General features: G+C 39.0%; 1 protein-coding gene across 1 annotated transcript in view; it reads left to right on the top strand.

Moving 5' to 3' along the window:
• The window catches only part of SYNE1 (spectrin repeat containing nuclear envelope protein 1), a 357,645-nt gene that overhangs the window by 91,694 nt on the left and 246,900 nt on the right, over positions 1-19,051 (top strand). Inside the window, exons 12-17 of the mRNA XM_081140676.1 lie at positions 1,135-1,242; positions 3,029-3,166; positions 4,341-4,505; positions 12,859-12,971; positions 13,500-13,668; positions 18,709-18,805. Of these exons, the coding sequence (XP_080996802.1) occupies positions 1,135-1,242; positions 3,029-3,166; positions 4,341-4,505; positions 12,859-12,971; positions 13,500-13,668; positions 18,709-18,805 (790 nt within the window). The remainder of the gene's footprint in view (positions 1-1,134; positions 1,243-3,028; positions 3,167-4,340; positions 4,506-12,858; positions 12,972-13,499; positions 13,669-18,708; positions 18,806-19,051) is intronic.

Genomic DNA, 19,051 nt, shown 5'->3' with positions numbered 1-19,051 from the left:
AGAAATCATTTCCGGGGGGAAATGTTCTAGGCAGATGAGGGTTGCCTTTGCCGGGCTGGAAAGTGAGACAGGGCATGGAGCGTGATAGCATCATGTACTAGGTGTGTTATAAAGATGATCTCTGCTGTCCCCAATCCATGGCAGGGGTGTGTGATGACTCTTCAGATGATGGTGTAAGAATGGAGAGGTCAAACACAAAGCAATTAAAAAAAAAAAAGAAAAAAAAAGGTGTGCCTAAGGCCCCCAGGATAATCCATGTCAAAACCAGGATTTGTAACAGTTTTTCCTGCCTCCATAGCCAGCACTTTCTACTCTGCCCCTTCACCTTCAGTAGAGACAATTTTATCTCTGTCACAGGGCTGCGATCATCAAGTGAGATGCTATAGTTGAAAGTTCTTTGTAAGTGCCAAAAAATCATGTTCAATATGTTTATGATTACTTTGGCTTTTTTACCAGATAAGAAATCTTGATGAAAAATTAGGATATTGTCACTAATTCAGTGCTAGAATGGCATGTAAATCTCCTTTTTTTTTTTTTTTCTCATTTTTGAGATGAGAGTGGTGTCCTAGGTGCATTTATTCAGCATATAATTTAGTAAATATCTTATAGGTACCATGTTGCCAGGGTCTAGAAATACCACATAGAACAAGGGAAATTGTTTTCTGTTCACATGGAGCTTATAACACTGAATAATATACACAAGTAGTCTGATGTTATTGTGACTGTAGCTTCTTGAACTCGGTCAAGGTTAATCTCATCCAGAATAGTGCTCTGGGTTACCAGCGGCCTTGGGTTAAGAAACAACCACAGGCCTATGTTTCTAGTCCCATTCCAGCTATTGGTCTGAGTAATTTTTTTACTTAGGACATTCCTGTCTTGCAGATATTTTCTTAGTTAAATCAGTGTTTTTTGAGAAAGAGATAATTTCAGTAGTCAAAGAAAATTAATATATTTTTACAGAATTAACTCCTTTTTTTTTTTTTCCCTCTACATAAGGGGTGAGAGTGGGGAGAGGGAAACCTTTTCAAAGACAACTGAAACTTACTAAGTCTATTTTAAGTTCAGTCTGGTATTAACCAGCAACTAAATAAATGCACAGTTACTGATAAAATTGTAACATCTGCTGGTTTCTAGAGAGAAGACAGGCTAATTCTGAAGGAAATGAAAGTTTGGATAGAACAATTTGAAAGAGATTTGACAAGGGCACAGATGACAGAATCCAATTTGCAGGATAAATATCAGGTAATGTATGAAATAGTTTTCAGTTTTTAAAAGCTTTGTGTAAGATTCATACATGTCATTTAGTCTGTGTTTAATCTTTCAGATGTTATTAATGAAAAAAATCCATAAAGAAATCATGTGCATTATCTTGTTTGCATGTAATTTAATAACTGTATTTCTATGTAAATAAGTAGTTTTAAATTGTATGGATCTACACTGTGTATACAGCTCCAAGGCTTAATGAATTTCCAGAACTCAGTCTTATAAGACCCAGAACACAAATACCTAGTTTTGTTTCTGTTAGACTCATGATCTTGTAGATGTCACATAACAACAAAGAAATCCACCAAAAAAAGCACTTCAGCGCCATACTGAAAATGACTGTAGAAGAAGCTGAATTGAATAAAGGATTGCACCAGAAATATTTGCAGTGGCCCCATTGATGGGATCAGTTTCTACCATGACCTGCCTAGGTCAACACTATCTCATTCAGGTGGAGGCCAGGGTCCTTGTTGTTTCCCCCAGTCCTATTACACTGTTATTAGTTGGATTTTGGCTTCCAGTTTCCATTTCCAAGGCACAAAATCATATAACGGGTTTTCCAATTACATTGTGATTTATTCTATGCGGCACTGACATTTTCCCCGATTTAAAATAGCATTGCATGTGAGTAGCAAAGCTACAATATACTCTAGTCTATATTATATTGTCAATCATTTTCGTGACCAAAAAGGTCCCATGATGTGAGAGTCAACATGGCAAACAATCAGAGTTAGCTATCACATTAGGGTGTGATTTCACATAATCATACCCATAAGTGTGCCCGGATTTAGAGGGATGATGCCGTCAACATTATATTTGACGAACTTGGCAGAGTGGACAATATGTGCTTCTATGAAGTATACCCTTTTTTGCTTTGAAATTCAATGGAATCTTTTTTCCCAAAAATACAATTTTCTGGGATGAGCTCCACTAAAAAAAATTTCTTAAACTAGTAAATTGGGAATAGAAGTGCAAGAACAGAGTGGATATGCTTATTTAGTCCATTAGTGAGTTTTAGTTTGAGCATAAATTGTCAAAAAACTACATTTCAAGTTATAAAGTTACCTGTTTTACAGGTACTATTTTATAAAAGAGAACCACAGATGATCACCAGTTTCATAAAATAGGGTTTGAGACCATCTGATATTTGAACATAGGGAACATTTTCTTTTGTTTGTGGGTTTATGTGTCATCAGCACTTCCTATCTGTTTCTACTTTTCAACCAATAAGTGTATTTTCCAGTTTTTCCATGCATGGAATTTGTGGAATAAAATTGAAGATTGATTTTATATTTTGGTGTTTTTAAATTGCATTAAGTTAGAGGAATGGGAGGTAACTGTGGTAAAACATTTATTCACCATCTCCCCCCAGTGTTCCTCCTGTGGACTTACACGTTCGTTTACTCTAAGAAATTCTTTTGGGTGTGTTTGCTATCTGTTAGATTCTTTAGGGCCATTCTCACGGTCTTTAACATAACTGCACATATTAGTGGTATTTTCCTTTCATATTTGGACCTGGAGTCACATTTTAAGATATGTTTATTCAATGTAAAATATGTAGAAAGCACTCGGCGTGGGGCCAGGCTCGTGGTCAGAGCATGCTGAACGGTAGCTGCTGTTAGTTTTATGTCTGTCATTATTATTTTCAACAACATATATTGAGTGTTATCCAAATATAAAAGATTGTTATTTAGGAAATGTGGTTTCCTTTGCTTTTGCTTTTTTTTGACTCATTGCCATGTTGTTGCTGTTTTTCCTCTATTAGTCATTCAAGCACTTCAGGGTTCAATATGAAATGAAAAGGAAACAAATTGAACATCTAATGCAACCACTGCAAAGAGACGGTAAACTGTCACTTGACCAAGCATTGGTAAAGCAGGCCTGGGATAGAGTGTCCTCTCGGGTAAGATCTCCCGCGACCCATTTCATCAGGGCTCACATCATTTAGTCAAGAATATTTTCCATCACCCTTGTCTACACAGTGGTATTGCATCAGGTCCTTCTGCCTCTGTCTGGGGCAGAAAAGCCTAACTGTGGGAGAATCTGTCCTTTAAATTAATGGCAGCGCTTGTCTAACAACCCTTTTCCTGCCTTGCCTGCCCTGCACGTGATGTCACCATCGACCAGATGAGGGACTGAAATCTTGGAAGACCATCTGGGTTACATCTCGCTTTACGCAGATGAATTCTGGGTTGTTTAGGATTGGAGCCTTCGCCATTTTTCTATTTCCCATAATCATGTTTGATCAGTAGTTAATAATCTTCCCATATTCACATTCACTTTTATATTCCTTAATTTAACATATCTCCTGATCTGGTCTTTCATGAACCTGAAGGAAAACTGCTCAGTGCCTTCAAATGTTAACACTTTGCAAACTTAAAGACCAAGATTTCAAAAAACTCTGACATTTCTTTCACTGATGGGACTGTTTGGCTTGAACTTACCCTATTTTTTTCATTTTTATTGTCCATTTACCCCCATAAACTCTATCAAAGAATAGCGTGGTTTTGAAACACCGTACCCCATTCTACTTGGCATTCCATCAAACTGGGAAATGGTGAGACTGAATAAAGTAAGACATGCGGGGGTGGTGAGAGGATGATGTTCTTATAAGAAGAATCCTGAATACCTCTCTGCCCCCAGAGGTGTCTAGAGGACCCTGCTTTGTCTGACCTGATCTCATCCTGTAGGACTATCCACATGAGCTGGTGCATAAGCTCCTGCATCCCTGAGCACGTCAGCATCCCGGTCCCTTCCCTTTCGGCAAGAGCCAACCTGCAAGTCAGTGGGTGCTTCATGCTCTCGCTGTAAGAAGAAAATGCCTTAAGCTGCCAATAATATCATTCCATGTCTAGGATGTACTTTAAGTTCCCTCAAAATTTGCTTGTAAATGTCATTTCCTACCTGTTCTGAAAGCATCCGATTCAGAGCACAGATCATTTCTTACTTGATATTTGTTAAGTTAACCTGAAATGATTAACTTAAAGCGTTATGTAGACTTTAAAATCGTTTGGGGGAGTTTTAGGAATTGCCTTCTGTGTTAGAGATAATTCGGTTTTTCTACTTTTGCATTTCAGCTCTTTGATTGGCATATACAGCTCGACAAATCTCTTCCCGCACCTCTGGGCACTATAGGTGCCTGGTTATACAGAGCAGAGGTGGCCCTGCGGGAGGAAATTAGCATCCAGCAGGTCCACGAGGAAACGGCCGACACAATACAGCGGAAGCGTGAGCAACACAAGGTAAGAATTCCGACCAGGAGACCTTCCAGCCTGACAGTCTGAGTGTCCTCTGCAGATGTGGCTTGTTTAGAACTTAGACTGGCCGGGCTTCCCAGGCTTCCAGTACGAATCAATGCGTATTGATTCAGAGACGTGGCGCCTTCTTAGAAGTTCTCTGATCTGCGTGCCTCTTCTGTTCTTGTTAATCACAGGTCCAGTAGATTTGTTCCCTGAGGTACTTTCTAGTAGCTCTGTGGCACTATTTCATCTGCAGTTATCTTTGTTGTTTCTGTTGCTATAAGTTATTTTTCAAAAGATAAGCCCACAGACTATATGCATTTATATAATAATGTCATTGGCCATTGGCTCCAGACCTCATTTCTGCCTCTATTTTCTAAGAGAGGCAAGCCAAGTCCTCAGGGTGCTGAGGTGGTGCAGGGGGTGGTGTTTGGAAGTGGTGGGATTAGACCTTAGTCATGTGTGACATGTTTTAGCTCACTCCTGCTCAGTTGTGCTTAGCGTAAGTTCTAACACACTTCCTCTTTGTGTTTTGCAGCAGGTCAGAACTAACTAGAAGGGCTGTTTTTCATGAACGTAGTCTTGCATTTTGCACAGTTGAGCTTGTGTACCCCATTCACGGTCTCGTGGTGAGAGTTGCTGTAAATGTGGAAAACAAGCCAATAAGCAGAGGTTTCTCCTCCTGACCACACATGGGCCATTTATAGCTCATGTGTATTTTCTGCCATGTTAGTGACATTTTGTAAAGTACCCCAAGGAAACAGACTGTTGTATACCCTAGAGTAGGAGTGCATTCATAACAGATTTGGTTTTATGCCCCTCTCGAATGTTATATTTGGAACTAGAGGCATTGAGATGTCATGGGATTTCACCCCTGGCCCTTTCAGCTCAGCTCACTCAATCCAGACTAGCTCATCCAACAAAACTGACACCGCGGTTTTGTGACACTACATAGTTGGTCAGGGTCCTGCCACCAGTACTCTCGGCCTTTTTTCATTGACAGTCAGTGCTTTCGGACACTTTTAGTTGTGCTGATTATTTCTTACTGAGTCTCCTTTCCCCTCCACCAGACCACCACCACGCGCGCGCGCGCACACACACACACACACACACACACACACACAGAGCCCTTCCTAGAAACTGCCTCTTAGGCAAGAGCATGACTTTGGGGGCTGGTTGTTCTTTAGAGATACACACGCATAAAACCCATGCCTGCCAGGCTGGTCTGTACTTTAGTTCTCTGAAGACGGGGGATAAGAAATCAAGTCGAGGATTTTCCTGCATCTGGGCAAGGTTAAGGTTTCTCAGAAGCATAGAAAAGCCTGGACCATGTCCATGTTGAGATTCCCGGTATATAAAAAATAGGGAAAATGCTAAAGCAGTGTTACACAAATACTACCACTTTAACAAATTAGCGGTTCAACTTAAATACAATTCAAAATTTTTTCTTCATGTAAATCATGTAACAGTTAAAACAATTCTTAACCGATGTGACTATTTCATACCAAAGAAGTCACTAGGGTTTTAATCAAGTGTAGAATGCATATGGATTGTGGGTTAATGTGTCAGTTCAGCCAATATGCACTGAGGGCCTACTATGTGCCAGTTTTTTGGCACCAGGGAGACTGGTAAAGGTGCCTCCAATCCAGAAGTTTGAGAAACAGCAGTGTTTATTGTCTATCTAATAGACTTAACATCTGAAATGCTCCACCAAAGACAAAATGACCTACAATATTAACTGTGCTATTTACTAGCTAGTGAGATTTAGCAGGAATGTTAATTCAGGGTACACTCTAGGCAGCATCCGCCCCTGGTGGGGAATGAATTTAAATTGGATGGCATGCTGTTAGTGTGTCTCAGTGGTTGTATGATTTGAGGTTCTTCCTGACTCTTCTGGCTCCCTGGAGGGAGAGAGACCCTGTGCCAGCCACTAAGTGTGCAGCCAGAAGCATCTCTCTGCCAAAGAGCAGTAAACAACCATAAAAACCAGAAATGAAGTGGCATGGGGAGGAAGAGAGGGGTAGAAGTCACAGATGATGGTTATCTGAGGCTGAAAACCAGAAAGGACTAGATCGAAAGATAGGGCCTGGGGTGAGGAGACAATAGGAAGCGAGCACAGGCGGGTAGGGGCTAAGATGAAGTTCAAGGAAAATCTCCAGAATGATCTTTTTACCGAGGTAGGAACTTGTACTAGGTCTGAGCACAGCTACTTGAAGTCATAGAGTCATAAACCAATGTAATTGTCAAATATAAAATCAATTCTCATTCATTCACAATGTATTTATTAGGTGCCTATAATAAGCTAAGCTTTGGTGATGTGAGAAATGTGAACCACGGTTAGGATGACTAAAATTATAGATTTTCTCAATAGCAGAGAAACCAGCCCATCAATTTGGTATCATTACGCTGCTCTGATATATTGGGCTCAGTTGAAAATGCACTAAATTGATAAAAGCACAGTATCGGACTCATCGCTTCGTGAGCAAGAATGACAACATTATCTCGCATCCCAGCCTAAAAGTAACTGTGCTCGTGCCGTGAACACTTACATATGCTGTCAAGGCTTAGAATTCTTGATTTTATGCATTCTGCACATTTTCAAATACTTAATACATTACTTAGTCTTTCATTACTTAATGCACAGGCAGTTTCTGAAAATTGAATTCATATACATTTTAAATACATTTTTTTCAAGGAGTTCACTTGACGTTTCTACCAAAGTTTTTTATTACTTTAAAAAAATTAACTTACGTGTCTGCCGAAACATACTTATTCTTGGAAACAAGGTAGACCTCTGTGATCTTTGCTCTTTCTCAGATACCCTGATGCTCAGTTATCTAGAAATTTAACACTAATCATAGCTGATTACACTTGAGGACTTAGCCAGCCTTTAGTCCTAAGCACTTCCTTTTGCTGAGCACTTGCCATTCGGGATATGAAATAGGTTCTTGCTTGGCAGAGAAGTAAACTTTAGGCGGAGAAAGGTTATGTGCCTTGCCCAAGGTCACAGAGTTGATAATCCAGGATTTTTTAAGCACTAAGCTAAAATGTGCCCACAAAACTATTGCATATAACACATGTAGTTTTTATTAGCAGCATTGCTCTGACAAATAAGGCTCTCAGTCTCAAGGAATCGTGAGAAGAGTCATCAGACTCTAGCCATCCTTACTGCGGTCGTCGGCCCTACCTAGGTTGCATTCCTTCCTTTCTTGAAGATTTTATTTCCTGGATGACAACACAAGCTATTATTTTCAATAACGTCAGTAACCTGTAGATGATCTTTCCAATATCCTAGCCTCTCCTCTCTGAGCGATCCTGTCCTACACCCCACCCTAGCCGCTCACCGCGTAGGATAGTCTAGGCCTTGTCATCACCTGTGACTGAAACCCCTTCACAGTCTCTCAAGCATCTTCCTGTCCATCAAAAGTTGCCCCAATCCCAAGTCTTCATTTCCTCTGGGCCTTATTGTCCGTTCATTGCACCGTCATTTCACTGCCTCACATCCTCTCCATGCCATCAGTTAGTGTCCCTTGTACTCTGCTTAAATTCAATGCTCGGTCACTCACGTCACTCCCTGTACACATCCTGATCACCTCGTCCAGGTCTCTTTCTCTCCTGCTCTCCTGGGTAAAGCACAACCCTGGTTAAAGCCCTCTCTCTGCCCAGCTCCTGCCCACACAGATGCAGCTGACTGTGGCTGCAGAAAAGCACACTCCCCGGTGCAACGACTAACCCAGGTGGGCCCTTCATGCTGCCTGGCACTCCAAGGGCATTTCCTGACCCCATTCCCTCTCCATTTCTGGGACATCTATTTTATACCTTGTCTCCTTAAACCTTCCACACCTCCTCCCCCATCCTTACTCTTAGCTGATGACAGGGCTTCCTATTTCTCTGGGAAAATAGAAGCAATCAAAAAAGAATTTCCACTAGCTCCCACGGCCATAGCGTCCCACCTACATGCATCTGTGCTCGAATACTCTGTCTTCACTTCTGTTACTATGGGTGAACCATCTGTGCCCCGAGCGACAGCTACCCCTCCGCACGTGTCCTGGAGCCCACCCTTCCTGCTCTTCTCCGAAGGACAGTTCCTGTAGTTCTCACCTTTATTTTCTCTCTCTTTGCTGGGTATTTCCTACCCACATAAAGTATGCTGCTATTTCTCTCATCTAAAAAAAGTCTCTTTCTTAAAAAATAAATAAATAAAGAGGAAAAAATGTCTCTTTCTTAACTATACTTTGCCCTCAGCTACTGTCCATTTTTCTCTTTCCTTTTATGACGGCAAAGCTCTTGGAATGTGTTTGTGCTTTCATTTTGGTTTCAAAATGCTCTTCCCAGAACCCATTCCAACCAAACTTTCCCTAGAATGCTATCCATCTCAAGGAGGGTTCTCGGTGATCCTCACTCAATGGCCAATTCTCAGGCCTCATTTACCTCCCTTATGGCTACAGGATAAGAGAGGGCTCATCTTCCCCAGTTGCTCATGAGGGTAGGGTTCTTGGGGTACCGCTGGAATAAGCATTTCTGGAGGCCCCCACAGGAGAATGAGATATTGTAAAGATTTACTTCTGTGGAATTACACCCCTTGGTTTTCAAGTTCCCATTTCCCTTAGTCCAGTCATAGAAGAAGTGTAGCTGGGACTTTAGCAGAGTTAAAATGAGAGTTAGTGTCGGGAGTCTCCTTTCCATGTTGGAGCTGGGTCCAGTCCAGCATCAGGCTACTTTAGCTTGTGTTTCCTCGCTATAGTCCGTTAGTCCATTGTGTGTGGGGCCTGCATGGCTGTGGGCCATAAGGACGAACACAAGAGAACTGAGAGAAAGCACCTCCAGCAACAAAAGAAATGAGAGAGAAAATTCCCTGTGTTTAGGGGATTATATATTCCCAAATGCTGGCACACTTGCAGTGGCCACGCCCATTCTGGCCGACCATCTCTGTCCCCAGCTGTGATTGACCGGCAAGTGCCTTTTCTGTGTCACTCCAACTTTATTGGGCATGTGTCTCTATTTTCTCTTGGTTGGATTTCTTCCCCCAGTGTCTTGCAGGGAATAAGCGTGTATTCCATGGGGAGTGTGAAACTGCAGCTTCCTGGTGAAGCTACCCAAATGACTTGCCTATGATGTCCGGCCTTCTCTTTGCTTCTTTCCTATTAATAACTAGCTAATTACAGTGGTATCGCTATCAGAATTATTTTACATAGTTATCTCTATATCCTTCACGCACTTTCTTCATTTGGTTTCCTAGCTCTCTTTCTCCTCCTCTGGCCCTGCCTTTCTACTCTTTCCACAAATATTTGTTATGTGCAAAGCAGTGCTCTAGGCATTTATGATACACCCATGAGCAAAATAGGCAGAAATCCCTACCCTTATGTAACAACTTCTAGTGGGAGGACAGAGATCAGAAATAAAAAACACAATAAATAAATGTTAGAAGCCGAAAGGACAGGAGGTCAGGAGGGATTAAGTGGTGTTGCATTTTTAAGTAGGGTAATCAGTGAAAGCGCACAGAAAAGATGACATCACACAGGCAAGCACATTCCCATCTCAAGGCCTTTGCTTTTGCCATCATTCTGGGATGTTCTCTCCCCGTGACTTGAAACATTCTCCCACTGATATTCCCATTGTGTGCTTCTTTGTCTCCTTCAGGCCTTTATTGAAAGGTCACCTGTTAGTCAATACTTTCTTGGCCACCTCTTTAGAGTTACAGCTCCCTTTCCCCCTTCAGCTTAACTGCTATTTTAATTATTTTTCTGATGTATTGCTTGATTTCCTGTACTGTTGTGTCCTCTCCATAAGGGCAAGATCATTGTCTGTTTTCTTCTCTCTTGTATTCCCAGCTTCTAAAAATGGTTTTAGAAATATGCAGGCTTCCAAATTTTTAATTGGGTCAATCTTGCTCATTGACATTTTCTAAGAATTTGTCCATTTGACTAAGTTTTCAAAATCTTTGTCCTAAAATTGTTCAAAGTATTCTCTTCTATTTTTTGGTAATCTTTTCTGTGCCTATGATGAAGCCCCTATTTTTGCCCATATTGTTTGTTTGCACCTTCTCATTCTCAGTAATTGCACATTTGGCATAGTTGATTTTCTCTGTCATATCCTAACCATCTTTGCCCACCCACTTTCTTACCAGAGAAATGATATTATCACTATTTTAATGGTATCATCCTGGTTGCTATGTGAGAATAGATGGGGTTAGGGATAGAGGGTAGGAGCCAATGAACCAGTTTCAATAATCCAGGTAGAGTTGCCATGGATCCTGAACAAAATTGAAAGTTAATATCTTGACCTCCTCTTAATCAATGTAAGGACTTAGGAACACTTAACCCACACCATTCTCTTCCTAACTTACAAGCTATTGCTGTCCAGTGTTAAATTACTGAGTTTTTTCTAACACTATAAACTTGCTGTTTCTGCTGATTCTCAGTCATGGTGGCTTGTTCCCTGTGTGTAGGGATCTTTGCTTTCCTCCTGTATTTTTCTTGAAAGCCCACAGCAACATCTTCAGGGTTCTGGCTAAATGTAGGAGTCTAAGTTGCAGGTGTTCTCACCTTATGCAAATTCCAAGACAAAATCTCCTGCAGCAAAGGTATAGATTTTTGCTTGGTACGATCAGCTTCTTCACATTGTTTTTGGTCACAGGTTTGTGATCCAGTTTGGGGTCATGTTTTACTGAGAGTAGGAGACCTAGAAGCTCTCCCTGACTTGCTGTGAACTCACCAGGGAATTAGTCACATGCTATGCTCAGCATCTGGCCGTTTTAGAGTGAGGCAGCCTTTCAGGAGAACCAGTGACACCATGCCGGCTGTAGCTCTTCTATCATAGGTTTGAAAATGTTTTGGTTTGTTCCGGTATCTTGTCAAGGTTTTCTCAAGGAACTAGATACTTAAAACTATAGCAGGGAAACCTTCTTAGAAGGCAACTGAACTTTTGGGTTTTACAATACCGTCACAGGCTGCCACCCAAACATTAACATATAGTCACGCGCAACACATCAGAGCTGGGTGTGGTGGCTGCTCTAAGTTTGCCCCGAGGTCACTTCGGGGAGTCTCAGCCAAGATCATTCACTTAATAGAAAGGAGGTAGAGAGTGGCTAAAATGCAATAGCTGTTCTAGGACAGTCCTCTGTCGTCTTGCTCAGCTTGGTTGCACGTCTTGCCTGCTTTCTAGGCAAGAGCGACTTCTGAGTATCTGTTACTTACAGATTAAAAGCAGTTTAAAATGTAGTTACAGCAAAATATATCAGGATAGAAATAGTTTGCCTCTGGCTTTTTATACAATGTAAAAATTAATGCCTCCCCCTCAAAATTAATTTCACTTATGTGAACAAATACATATGACTTTAACATTTTAATTTAGAACCTGAGAGCCTTACAGTTTTTCTCTTCCATCCAGTGTTTCTCATTTGGCTTTAGACTCTTTTTTGCTTCTATTTTCTATAATTAATCCACTAAATTCCCATGTGAGGGAAACAATATTCACTTAAACACATCATTCTGGTGGGCTAATGTGTCTTACTTTGCAGTGAATGACAAACTGTTGAGTATTTATTGTGCTACTGAGAAATAAACTAAGGTATAGAAAATATGGCATGAAGTTTTCATCTCTGTCTTTCTTTGCAATTGGCTAGGAACTGTGAAATTTGTGTAAGTCTTTATATAAATAAGTCTGTTGACAGTGAAAATCTCAGAACACAAATCAAGGGAGATTCAAATTAATCTAAATAAATTATTCAAATTAGGCTTCTATACAGTCTACAAAGAATACTTATAAATATAACACATGATACCTACGGGAAATTCCCTGTGCTTATTTGAAATCTTTTAACCTTAAGGGTATTTTCATAATATATTGTAACATGATCGACTTACTTTAGATGGCAGGCAAATATCACTTTATGATAGCTTGCATGCATTCAAAATAAAATAATAATAGAGTCTAATATTTTTGCCATGAAATGGTTAAATTAGTTGTGCTTAGTTTTAAGCTTTTAAAAACCAACGTATCTAAAATTCAAGGAAGGAGAAAAATACCCCCAATCATTGTTTATGGCAATAATTGCATTTTCCTTTGGACCATGTACCTTTAAAATGAGTGAATGCATCGCCGTGCAGATGGCATGTGTGCTTGAAAGATGCCATAATTGTCAGATGCAGCACTAGCCCGGGGCCTTATAGACGAGCACAGGCTCCTGTACCAGGGCAGAGCCTGTGAGGGGCACCGAGCCGCGTGTGCATGAGGCCGCGGCATCAAATTGTGGAACACATTGACTCATCGGTGCAGGCTGAGAAGGATGCTTCCCAGCCTCCTGTGAACATGTTGCCTCATTCTCTCTTCCTTTTTTTAAAAAATTGTATCTTAGGATCTGCTTCAAAACACAGATGCCCACAAAAGAGCCTTCCATGAGATCTACCGGACCAGGTCTGTGAATGGAATCCCGGTGCCACCTGATCAATTAGAGGACATGGCCGAGAGGTAAGAGGATGTCTTCCAGGGAGTCTCTTTTTAGAAGGCTTGGTGAATGCTTTTTCCATTTCTTTTCTTTTTAATGAATTTATACATTTTTTTACAGAAATGCTTACATTTAGCACAGTAAAATTGGGTTCTTATAACATATGCTTAAGGATGCCAGCTTTCTGATGTGTTGATAATTGAAAAAAGTAAACCTGCATGTATTCAGAGCTGGAAATCACAGAAGTGGTTTCTTCAGAGGCTGTGTTTTTATTCAGGGAGGAACATTATGTAATATTGCAAGAACAGTTCATAAAAGGAACGGATGAGAGGTGTTGGCCGGGGAAAGAGCTAAATCAGAGACTTCAGTCAATTGTGATTTGCCTTTAAATGCAGAGCCAGGACACGAATCCAGTCTCCAGACAGTGGTCCATCAGCCTGAGTTTAGAAGACCCTCCTGCATTATATTCAACACTGACTGTAACAGGTTCAGTAAGCGCCGTTCTGTTACCATTAGTTACATCCTGTGAATTCTCCGTGTTTTATTTCTAGGTTTCATTTTGTTTCTTCCACATCAGAACTACACTTGATGAAAATGGAATTTCTAGAATTAAAGTACCGTCTGCTCTCACTGCTGGTTCTTGCAGAGTCAAAGCTGAAATCTTGGATCATCAAGTACGGGAGGAGAGACTCAGTGGAGCTGCTGCTGGAAAGCTACATCGTAAGTCTCCCTGGTGCTTTGAGAGAGAAATCAGAGGGTCTGTGGATTTAGCATCAGATACCCAGCAGTGTAATTGATACTGTTAATTTAATCTTGAATTTAAACATGAAAGGTACCAGTGTGTTAAATGGGTTCAATAGAAGTTTCTGAGCTGTTCATAGCAATCTGAAATATATACCTATATTCTTTGGAAATATAAAATGTTTTGCTGCATTAATGATATTGAACCACGTGACTGACTTTATTGCTTAAAAAAGAAAAGTTTTTACATTGCATGCCCATGACTTTGATTGTGAGCTCACCATTGAAACAAAGTGAGAATACTTAAAGATATCTTCATGTCTTCTAAAATCCAATCTTTGAGAACACTTCTCAGTTGTTCTATTTTTTTTAGATTAGGTCCAGAATATGTTTTTTATGGTATTCTCTGAGCATTTTTGCTTCTTGTGTGCACCCTAACAAAGTAAATTTTTTTCCTGTAAATCTCTGTACCAATTTAATTTTTAAAGATTATCTCATATTGTGGGCTGTTTACGTAGAATAGTAGCCCTGTATTAATGAAGGAATTAGGTTGTTCTGTACCTAGCAGTTTCCATTTACCTGTAATTAGAGAATTATTTTTATTAAAGGCAGCTTATTTCTCTTAGTTAAACGTGAATCCTCCAAATTTATTAGCAAATCAAATTTTCTCGCACCTCAGTTCTGTGTTGTGCCATTGATGTTTAATCACAAATTCTAAATGATAAACTTATAAATTTAAAATATAGGCTCACTTCTAACTTGATGGGCCACAGTGACTCTGTAATGGTATGATTGACACTTGTTGAAACCATGTCTTTACTGAAGAAGCATCTTAGAGCCATACTATATTTTGCTACATTTTCATTCCATTTTCTAAGTGATAAATGAACAATATGCATTTTGGGGGGGGGGGGGGGGAAGGTTTAACAGGTTTGTAGTAGAATCTTCCTTTTGATTTAATATAATTTTCTCAGAAACAATTGTCAAAAAAATGAGATCTGGTATATGTTCCCTTATTCATTTTTAATTACTTTGGAAAGTAATAAAAAAATCCATTTTTTTTAAGTTCAAGAAATTACATCAGACTTTTAAATATTAAATACAGATATGTATTTATATTTTCAGGCTTAGTCATATTAAATTATACACTCTGAGCTCAGTAGGTAATTATTCGGGATCCGTCTTTGTTCCAGCTATTTAAGGATGGCCAATCAGATTGAAATGCCTAATGGGGATGTTGCACCAGGTTAATGTCCCAACACAATGATTTTAGTAATTCTCTTTGACCAAGTAAGATATTTGTGAGTGGAGGGTTGTTACTAATGACTAAAAAAAAAACAGTACTTTCTGCATATTCCATAAAGTAAAGAGAAGTTCACCAAACTGCTCATGTTAAATTGCTTCCTAAGTCAAAGTTATCTGCCAAATTTCTAGTTACTCTACAAACATAGTAGGTGTCAATTAACACATCCTAATACTCTTATCCCCTGTGAAAAATACCTATTTATCACTCACACTTCTCTTCTGAAAATGGCCTACGGTATTTTTTGATAGTTTGAATAATTTTGGAAGGTTGAGTATTTGTCATGTGCCAGTGGTTTTACGTGTGCCTTCCTCCGTCCCGGTGATGACCCTGTGGGCTGGGCATTTCATGTTGTTTACTGAGGGTACCAAGACTGAATGCTTAAGTCACATGCTCCGGGTGGCACAGTTGGTATGGAATAGAGCCAGGATTTGAATTCACGTTTTTTCCACTCAAAAGCCCTTGTGCTTAGGTAGTAAACTTTACTATCTGACAAAAGAAGCTGTGGAAAAAGAATTTTTTAACATCAAAGACCAACTCATTAAACTGATCTCTGGTAGCTTAGAGAAATGAAGAATTGTAACTCACGCAAATATTAGTTCCATTTAATGTTGGTCCATATTGACAATATTTACACTTTCATACTGTAGCCTGATAGTTCCTATTATTTCTGTTACAGGCAGCATGGATTTGGGGCAGGGTGAGGTCATATGGGGGACATTATGGAAGCTTTGGCCACCAGTCACACAAAAATGTATTGAATCATGGCTCGGCTACTTACTACCCATGTAGCTTTATAAATAACATAATTTCTAGAAGACTTACACTTTCCTAAATGAATAATAATAATAAAAAGAATTTTCTAAGGCACAAAGACTGACACACACAGTTTTCCTCCTACCTCACGCCCCATAGAGCCTCTCTCACCCTTTTGAAGTTTGCGGGAAAATCACTCACTTTAGAACAGACTATTTCACAGAGTGTGAAGGCTTTCAAATAAAATTATAAATCGGGTTCTTAAATGTAATCATTTCCTTTGTTTCTAAAAATATTTATTGTAATGAGCCATTTGCTGCCACATCATCTAATAACGAAAGTAATAGTCAGGATATAAAATTTTCATAATTCTCTTTGCCCTAGTCTGAATTCTCAATTCAGTCTTTTTAAAAATTTTATTTTTCAATAACATTGGACCTTCAGGATTATTTTATATTAGTTTCAGGTGTCCAGCACAGTGGTTAGACTATCATGTACTTTTCAGAGTGTTCTCCCTGATATTTCCAGTACCCACCTGGCCCCATACACAGTCATTACAATATTATTGACTATACTCCCTTTGCTGGACTTTACATCCTTGTGGCTATTTTGTAACTGCCAGTCTGTATTTCTTAATCCCTTCACCTTTTCCATCCAGTTCCTCAACCTTCACTCTCCTCTGGCAAGAATCACTTTCTATGAGTCTGTCTATGACTTTGCTTATTTATTTTGTTCCTTAAAATCTGCATGTAAGTGTTATTGCAGCATTATTTACAATAGCCAAGATATGGAAGAGACCCAGGTGGCTAGCAATAGACAGGTGAAGAAAGAGTTGTGGCATATACACAATGGAATATTACTCGGCCATAAAAAAGAATGAACTCTGACCATTTACAACAGCATGGATGCCTCTAGAGGGTATTATGCTAAGTGAAATAAGTCAGACAGACAAAGACAAATACCATATGATTTCACTCATATGCAAAACCTAAAGAACAGAATAAACAAACATAACAGAAGCAGACTTGATTTAATCTTATTCAACTGAAAAAAAAAGATACTTTTTTTATAGGTTAGAAAATTAGAGAATGTGCTTTCTATTACTTCTCGTACAAAGTGCTTGGTGCCAGCTGATAAGTACTTAAGACAATCTTAGAAAATACTTCATAGATGCTTGTTGATGGATGTAGGCCACATGCTATTGATGAGATTACAGGCTGTAGTGGACGTCAGAAGGGGATTGGTTTCATTCTTGCTCTCATAATTGTTCTGGAGAGAACCATGTTCGTTAACACATGCTTCAGTTTTACTGTGGAAGAAATGGGATGACATTTCATTCTTTTGCATAAAATAAAAGAAGAGCTCTTGGAATTGTGGACTATGTGAAATCAACATAAGTAATATGAACATTTATTTTATCGATTGTAATTATGTTATTAATTTACATAGGCAATGCTGATGAAACCGCTCCTCAAAGTTGATTTTTTAAATCTTAAATGATCTGATTTAGCTCCCTTTGAGTGAAATTGATGAGCTTTTTATTTATTATATCTGTATTTATCCTGTGAGAGTAGAAATACAGTCTTTTCCACTAAGACTTTGAATTTAGTGGCATAGAGAGGTGTCTTACTTTTCTTTAAATGTCTGTTGACTAATACGGCTTTTTCTCCAGTTGGGGAGTAGGGAGAGGTTAAAAGAGTAGCACACAGAGCTAAATAATGAATCAACCAGACTACTGTGGACTTACTGTATTCTCACACAAAAATAATGGAGCCTATTAAAGTTACTGAATAAAGTATTCATCACGGAACCTCTCATTCTAAGAAGCTCACAGCGATCTCTCTTCACTATTTCCCTGAAGGGTAGTTAATATATAAGTAAATGCTTTATGCACATAAAATGATATGAAATGTATTATATATGTAATCTTTAAATGCTATATTGAAATATGATACATGATTATCAATAAAACCTAAGGACGTCTATGAAATTGCTGTATGAGTTGTTTTCCATCTGCACCCAAGCATTTTGCATCTCCATATTAAGCTTTCATCATCATGCTATTGAAGACGTCAGCTGGTTTTTGAAGGCTAATTTTGTGTTTTTAAATAATGCGTTTTCAAGTATTTCAGTGAGTTCAAATCATAAGAACTAATTATGCCATTAAAAGAAATTAAAGAGCTTTTGGTGGTATGTTGTTACCTATAATTACATCAATTTTCTACTTTAGAGAAGTAGGAATAGTCTTTGAAACAGTAGCTATTTCATATTTGTTGGCTTTAACTATAATAAAGCTTACCTAGGATTTGTTGTGTGTTCTCAGTTTTATAGTATCCATTTACTGGTAGCAACTCCATTATATATGGAAATTATATACTGATACATACATGTCTAATCTGTAATTTCTATACTAGGAAATAGAACTTTGAGACCATGGATAACATGGGCATAATGTGTGATTATTTAACATTTTCTACTTGTAAACATTTTTGTACTTACTTTTTATTTTAAGGGAAGTGCGCAATGTGCCATTTATTTATAATCTGAAGTTCCTGAGAGCCATCATTCACCAGAATTACAGTTCAAAGAGCAACAGAATTACAGTTCAAAGAGAATTCCACTGCGAACACCCAGTGGGACACTTGATTATGTTCTTCTAAATTTAGTGCTTTCTAAATGTTAGCCCCAGGTTCTCTGGAGAAACTTCTGAAAACAGAGAATAGAATAGAGAGGAAATAGAATATTTCCCCAGTCTAGTGTTTAGTTAGAATTCAAAGTGTGAAAATACTTTATCCTCTCAGGATAATTAAGTTATTTATGGCAGTTGAATTAATTTGATATTTTTAGGAAGAGGGAGGTTGGTAAATTTGGGCAGCATGTTCGCACACTGAAGAAAATTGGCTTTGTCACTTCCACCTAAGCTAGTCTTTGTTATCTTCTCACCATTCCCCCTTTTCTAGGCTTTTATAGAAAATAGCAAGTTCTTTGAACAATATGAAGTGACATATCAGATCTTGAAGCAGACAGCTGAGATGTACGTCAAAGCCGATGGTTCAGGTAAAACTCATCACAGAATTTGTTGAATACAGTAAAATTTAGAACCTACCAATTTCTGTATTATCAAATCTTTTTTTTTTCCCCCGCCCTCTGTGGAATCCTTTTGTGACCATGCCATTGGCCTGGAGAGCACATGTTGGATTCAGTCCCACTGACTTTGTGTAATGCCTGCATCAGCATACTCCTCCGTGTGTGTGTGTGTGTGTGTGTGTGTGAGATCTTCTAAGAGAGAGCAAAATAAACATT

Source organism: Miniopterus schreibersii, assembly GCF_964146895.1.
Source record: "Miniopterus schreibersii genome assembly, chromosome: 6".
NCBI lineage: Eukaryota > Metazoa > Chordata > Mammalia > Chiroptera > Miniopteridae > Miniopterus > Miniopterus schreibersii.
The sequence above is the reverse complement of the archived record's forward strand: the minus strand, read 5'-3'. Positions and strand labels throughout refer to the sequence as shown.